The sequence below is a fragment of the Mus pahari genome, chromosome 20, assembly GCF_900095145.1.
Source record: "Mus pahari chromosome 20, PAHARI_EIJ_v1.1, whole genome shotgun sequence".
NCBI classification, from domain to species: domain Eukaryota; kingdom Metazoa; phylum Chordata; class Mammalia; order Rodentia; family Muridae; genus Mus; species Mus pahari.
In genome coordinates, this window is record NC_034609.1 from 9,486,763 (window position 1) to 9,493,567 (window position 6,805).

Genomic DNA, 6,805 nt, shown 5'->3' on the forward strand with positions numbered 1-6,805 from the left:
AGAAATCCACCTGCCTCTGCCTCCCAAGTGCTGGGATTAAAGACGTGAGCCACCACACCCGGCACAGGGTGAACATTCTTTTTTTTTTAATATTTATTTATTTATTATATGTAAGTACACTATAGCTGTCTTCAGACACCCCAGAAGAGGGAATCAGATCTCATTAAGGATGGTTGTGAGCCACCATGTGGTTGCTGGGATTTGAACTCTGCACCTTTGGAAGAGCAGTTGGGTGCTCTTACCTGCGGAGCCATCTCACCAGCCCAGGGAGAACATTCTTAAAGGAACAGAAATAAAATAAAATAGTGGCTGGAGAGATGGCATGGGAGTTAGGGGCACTGTCTGTTTCTCCAGAGGCCTTGGGTTTGATTTCTACCACCCACATGACAGCTCTTGGTTGTGTGTCTCCAGTTCCAGGAGATCCAACATCTTCTGGTCTCAGAGAGAACCACATAAGCAGTACACAGATGTAATGTAGGTAAACGCTCATACATGCAGAATAATTGCAGCTGGAGCAGCATTTGGAAGGTAGAGGTAGGTGGGTTTTTGATTCCAGATCGGCCTGGTCTACAGATTGAGTTTCATGACAGCCAGGATATACAGAGAAACCCTATCTCAAAAAAAAAAAAAACAAAAAAAAAACAAAAAAACCACACTTGGGAGGCAGAGGCAGGTGGATTTCTGAGTTCGAGGCCAGCCTAGTCTACAAAGTGAGTTCCAGGACAGCCAGGGCTATACAGAGAAACCCTGTCTGGAAAAACCAAAAAAAATAAAAAATAAAAAAAATAAATAAAAAAAAAATAAAAAGCAAAAAAAACCAAACCAAACCAAACAACCAACCCAACAAAACCAAAATAGTTATTTCCAAATGAAGTAAAAAAAAAAAATAATAGTGCAAACTAGCCTGGAGGTGGTCTAACACAGTGGCCTGGCTTAGCATGTGAGAGGCTCTGGGCTGCCTCCCCAGCACCACACACAGGACCTGGAGTGCAAGGAGCAAAGGGAAACCCATTGCTCTGTGGCTCTCTCATTAGTGAGTGGGCCTGGGGATACAGCTCATTCCAAGTGCTTGTCTGGCACCCTAAAGGCTCTGAACCAGGCAGCATTTCTTTCCAGTGAATAAAATGAAGGATGCTGCGGGGTGGTGGTGGTGCACTCCTTTAATCCCAGCACTTGGGAGGCAGAGGCAGGTGGATTTCTGAGTTCAAGGCCAGCCTGGTCTACAAAGTGAGTTCCAGGACAGCCAGGGCTACACAGAGAAATCCTGTCTCGCAAAACCAATTTGGGGGAGGGATGGAGAATGATTAGAACATGATCAAGAAAGTCTGGGAGGCCAGGTGTGGTGTCACCCACCTTAAGGCTAGTACTAGGCAGGCAAGGGAGGTAAATGTGAGTTCGAAGAGAGCCTGCCTCCTCCACTTCAGGAGGTATAGCCCAGTCAGCTCTGCACAATGGGGGGGGGGGGGAAGGCCTAGAAGAATTTTCAAATCATCTGACTAGAGACAACATTTTAGTGTTAACCACTTATTGAATGCCTTCTATAAAACAACTGCTTTAAAGACGTAGTTTCGTTTATTTTTGTTTTCATCCTCACAAGTTCATGAGGTAGGCAGTCAATTCCACTGGAAGGGAAGAACCCAAGGCACCCGTCAGAAGACCAACAGAGGCCACAGGTCAGGTGGTGGTGCTTGGGAAGCAAAACCTCTTAAAGAAGCTAGGAGTGAGGGTTTGGGAAGTGGGGGTGAAGCAACAACAGCTGGGAGAATATGGACCCCTAAAATCACCAGCTCCAGTGGGAGATTCCACTGGTCAAAATGAATAGGTCGTCTTTCTGCAGGCCTAGCTAGCTCGTGCAGACCCTAGTGGTCGGTCGCCAGCATGCCCAGTGCAGGATTAGGTAGGTGTCCTGGTCCCAGGGTCTCAGGCCGGACTCTCTTCCTCCTCTCCAATAGGACTAGGAAGCCAGGGTGGCGCAGGACCCCGAGGCCCCGGAATCGACACGGTGGTAAAAGGTTCAGGAGTTGGCCCCGGGATGGGGGCAAGCGACTCAGGACATGCGGGAGGCTCCGGCTCCGGCTCCCGCAGGCTGGGGTCGAGCAATGGATCTCCACAACCGCACTCAACGCCTCCGCCATCCGCCGCGCCTGCACAGCCACAGCTGGCTGCGGTGGAGGCCTCTGACACGCAGCTGTTTTTACGCCTTAGCAGCGACAGGCGGCGCCCCAGCGGACCCACAGAACCGGCCCCCGCCGGCAGGAGGCGCTGCAGAAAGTCCCCGTGAGCCTCTCCCAGCGGGCCATCCACGCCGTCCAGCCGCTGGAACTGCATGTCCTCTTTAGCCAGCCTACAGGGTGGACAGGGATCATCACTGAAGCCTTGCTCCTTTGCGTTGATGTGTTACTCCATTTTAGTTTTCTGCTCCCCCATCCCGCCCTATCAGGGTTTGTTTGTGTAGCCCTGACTGTCCTAGAACTCACTTGGTAAACCAGGCGGACTTTAAACTTACTGAGATCTACTTACTTCTGCCTCCCGAGTCCCGGCATTAAAGACGTGTGCCACCATTGCTTGGATAGTTTTTTTAGTGTTAGTTTAGTTGTTTTATTTTTTAAGTAGAGGAATGGTAGATGAAGGAAAGATAGGCTCCCAGGAGTAGGAGAGGTTTCTTTCTTTTTCTTTTTTTTTTTCTTTTTTTTTTTTTGGTTTTTCGAGACAGGGTTTCTCTGTGTAGCCCTGGTTGTCCTGTAACTCACTCTGTAGACCAGGCTGGCCTCGAACTCAGAAATCTGCCTGCCTCTGCCTCCTGAGCGCTGGGATTAAAGGCATGTGCCACCACGCCCGGCTGGAGAGGTTTCATAGGAGGAAAACTGTCTCTCCCTCCTCTCCCTCTCCCTCCTCTCCCTCCTCTCCCTCTTCCTCTCCCTCTCCCTCTCCTCCCCACCTCTCTCTGTGGTGTTTGATCTGACAAAGCTTCACTACTTAGTTCTTACTGACCTGAAATTCACTACGTAGCCCAGACTGACCTCAAACTTGTGGGTGAATCAACCTTTTGGGTCTTGTCTCCCCAGTCCTGGGACTGACTACAGGTGTGTGCCCTCACATCCAGGTCTGCCAATCTATGTCTGTTTAGCGGTGTTTGAGGTGGAAACTAGAACCTCTTCCATGATAGACTAGCCCCTACTCTCATCCGGGCTTTTCTCTTCTTAATCCACAAGGCAGGATTTGAAGCACCTGAGATCCGCCTAGCTCCAGCCACGCCTGTGTCACTCTGAAGGACCTAGGCATATCTTCTGGTGCTGTAACCTCAATCATGGCCACATCTTGTCTTTAAAAGTCTTTAGGGGGGCTGGTGAGATGGCTCGGCAGGTAAGAGCACCCGACTGCTCTTCCAAAGGTCCTGAGTTCAAATCCCAGCAACCACATGGTGGCTCACATCCATCCGTAATGAGATCTGACTTCCTCTTCTGGAGTGTCTGAAGACAGCTACAGTGTACTTACATATAATAAATAAATAAATCTTAAAAAAAAAAAAGTCTTTAGATCTGCCCCCAACCTCCAACTGATGACCAGTTTTTCACCTCAGTCACAGCCCCGAACTTGATCTAGTTGCATAGCCAAACTCCTGATTCCCTCGGCTCCACCTCCCGAGTGTTAGGGTTCTTAGTGTGCGCCACCTTTCCAGGCAAAATTGCCTACCTTGGTTACTGGAGTCCCCTTTTCCCCCATTAACCCACAGACCATAGACCCTTCTAGGCCTGCAGAGCCCTAAGCCACACCCACCCCGCTAACTTACGCTATATCAAAGGTGGAGCCCTGGAAGGAGGGCTGCTGAAGCAGGAAAGCGGTGGCCGCGGTGTAGGGCGCGCGAGCTTCCGCTGCATCCCAGTATAGATCTTTCTCCAGCATGGCCAAGTCGTCATACATCTCATCTACAGCTAGCATGGACACCTGAGGATGCGGACAGGTAGGGCAGGGTGGGTGAAGCCCTCACGGTGCGTGATCAAAGAGTGAAGGGTGTTTAGGGTGAGGCCTAGGAGAGTCTGGGACCACCTCAGGAAACTCTTAGGTGTGTGCGCACCAAGAGGAGATGCTGACCTGGAAGTTGCGGTCAATAAGAAAGTTGGTCTCAAAGTCGTCGTCGTCCTCTCCGAAAGGGTTAATAAGCTGTTCTGCTACCTGAGTTCAGAGAAGAGAGGTAGGTGGAGCTTGGAGAACCTTTCAAATCCCACTCTTCGTTCCTGCCTCAGGGCCCTACCCACCTTAAGCCAGCCAGCATAGAAGAAGAACTGCAGCAAGGTGAAGATGGGTACGCATAGGTCCAGGGTGTGGTCTTTGTAGCCCTGTGCAGGGTCTAGGAACTGACGGCCGATGAGGCAAGCCAAGAAGTAGCTGTACACTGCAATAGTGACTACCTACAGACCAGGCAAATAGAAACAAGATCACTCCTAACGGCCCCCCTTCCCCGTTTCCCAGTGTGCCCCAGGGAGTCCTGGAAAGATCAGTACTAGCATTGAACATCAGGGTGATTGAGTTGTAACTTTCAGTCCTTTCACTTTTAAAAAGAAAATATTATTAAGAAACTATCTTTCGCCCGGCAGTGGTGGCTGCATGCCTTTAATCCCAGCACTTGAGAGGCAGAGGCAGGNGGATTTCTGAGTTTGAGACCAGCCTGCTCTACAGAGTGAGTTCCAGGACAGTCAGAGCTATAGAGCTATACAGAGAAACCCTGTCTCGAAAAACCAAAAGAAAAAGAAAAAGAAAAAGAAAAAGAAAAAGAAAAAGAAAAAGAAAAAGAAAAAGAAAAAAAGAAAGAAAAAAAGAAAGAAAGAAAAAGAAAAGAAGAAACTATCTTTCAGGCTTTCAGGAACTGGAGAGATGGCTCAGAGATTAAGAGCACTGACTGCTCCTGAGTTCAATTCCCAGCAACCACATGGTGGCTCACAACCATCTGTAATGGGATCTGATACCCTCTTCTGGTATATCTGAAGACAGCAACAGCGTATTCATATACATATAAATAAATAAATTAGAAAGAAAGAAAGAAAGAAAGAAAGAAAGCATCTCTTGGGGCTGGTGAGATGGCTCAGTGGGTAAGAGCACCCGACTGCGCTTCCGAAGGTCCAGAGTTCAAATCCCAGCAACCACATGGTGGCTCANAACCATCCGTAANNAGATCTGACNCCCTCTTCTGGAGTGTCTGAAGACAGCTACAGTGTACTTACATATAATAAATAAATAAATCTTTGTTTTTTTTTTTTTTTAAATAAATAAATCTTAAAAAAGAAAGAAAGAAAGAAAGAAAGCACCTCTCTCTGTAACCTAGCCTGGTTTCAAACTCTGGATTCTTTTACCTCAGTTTCCTGAATGCTGGGAGTTAGTACAGACATATGTACCACTATGAACAGACCTCCATTTTCCCTTAAGAGGAATAGGGCCTCTTATGCTGACTATAAATGGAGGCATGGAGAAGTTACCTGGGTGTAGACGAGGGGTATGCTAATCCAGTCGTAGTGAAACAGCATTCCACATTTGCTCCGAAACACATTCAGCTCCTATGGGTGGATGCAGGTCATGAAAGGTGTTGAACGCGGAACTTGGATGAAGATTAAGTATGGGTGCCCAGATGAAGATGGGGTCACACATTATGAATTAGGCGGGTGTATCCTGCAGGGTATTTGGTGATGATGTACAACTGGGTGGGGTTACCACGCACAACAACAGGGCTGCCTTCATGGAAATCCGGTAAGGGGATTTGGAATACTGCTTCATGTGAAGTGGGAGGTTGTGAGGTCAGCCACCTCCGACCCACTCCAATGTGCACAGTTTCCACTATTCTAACAATGACTTCCTCTCAGGCTTACCTCTAGTAGCAACTTTAGGGCACTGTTGTCGCGGATGCGCCCCTCTCGCCGTGCCTGCGCTGCCAGGCTCGAGAACCACACGCAGGGCACCCAGTATTTGTTGTAGGACGAATTCAAGTTCTCGAACTTCTTGCGCTCTTCTCGGGTCATAAATCCTGGAGGGAGGGTGATCCAACGTTACTCACACCGCTCTCCTGTCTCGCCCTGCCATCCTCTGGTCAGAGACTCACCAGCCTCGACCACGTGGTCTATAGTGGGGAACCGTTTGAAGACTGCTGTGCTAACAGAACGAAGGATCAGCACCGCGGAGAGCCCTGCGTAGCGCATGAGTGTGCGCCGGTAGAGGCGGCCTCGATCGTCTCGCCCATGCACGGTGCCAGCCACTATACACATGAGTGCGTCCGGCAGAGGCATGCATAGGTACTGGTTCCACCAGCGATGCACCACCAGAGTCACGTAGAAGCCTGGGGACAAGCCGGAGATGGAAACTCAGCAAGGATGCAGGGGCCAAGAGTCTGGGAGCCCAAGCTCTGGGACTGGTATGATAGAGGGTTTCCATTAGGGACCTTGGAAAAGGCTGCTCATCCTGACCACACAGGCCATCTGGTCTGAGAACGTGGGGGTCCAGCCCTGAAGCCAAAGAGACTGGAGTAGGTTGAGGTACCCTGAGATGGGGAATTGTGGTCCTAATATGGAAGTGGAGATCCTAGGGTCCGGAAGATACATTCCTCTGACCCCAGGGAACCACTGGGCTCAGGTTATCTGGACTGGAAACAAGGCGAGGACACTGGTGTGTGAAGGTGGAATGTACACTGGGGACATCTAGACAGATTTACCACAGCAGCCACATATAGTCCCTGAACCAGGAACTTATAAAAGAGTTTAAGCCTGGAAGCCTGGTTGTGGTGTCTCATGCCTTTAATCCCAGCACTCGGGAGGCAGAGGCA

The 6,805-nt window shown here is 49.4% G+C and overlaps 1 protein-coding gene across 1 annotated transcript in view; it reads right to left on the reverse strand.

Moving 5' to 3' along the window:
* Window positions 1–1,563: 1,563 nt before the first annotated feature.
* Window positions 1,564–6,805, reverse strand: part of Best2 (bestrophin 2) — a 7,706-nt gene continuing 2,464 nt past the window's right edge. The window contains exons 4-10 of the mRNA XM_021220523.1: window positions 6,089–6,322; window positions 5,859–6,013; window positions 5,472–5,549; window positions 4,257–4,409; window positions 4,093–4,173; window positions 3,791–3,945; window positions 1,564–2,344 (exon numbers count right to left, since the gene is read on the reverse strand). Coding sequence (XP_021076182.1) covers window positions 1,921–2,344; window positions 3,791–3,945; window positions 4,093–4,173; window positions 4,257–4,409; window positions 5,472–5,549; window positions 5,859–6,013; window positions 6,089–6,322 — 1,280 coding nt within the window. The 3' untranslated portion in view covers window positions 1,564–1,920. The remainder of the gene's footprint in view (window positions 2,345–3,790; window positions 3,946–4,092; window positions 4,174–4,256; window positions 4,410–5,471; window positions 5,550–5,858; window positions 6,014–6,088; window positions 6,323–6,805) is intronic.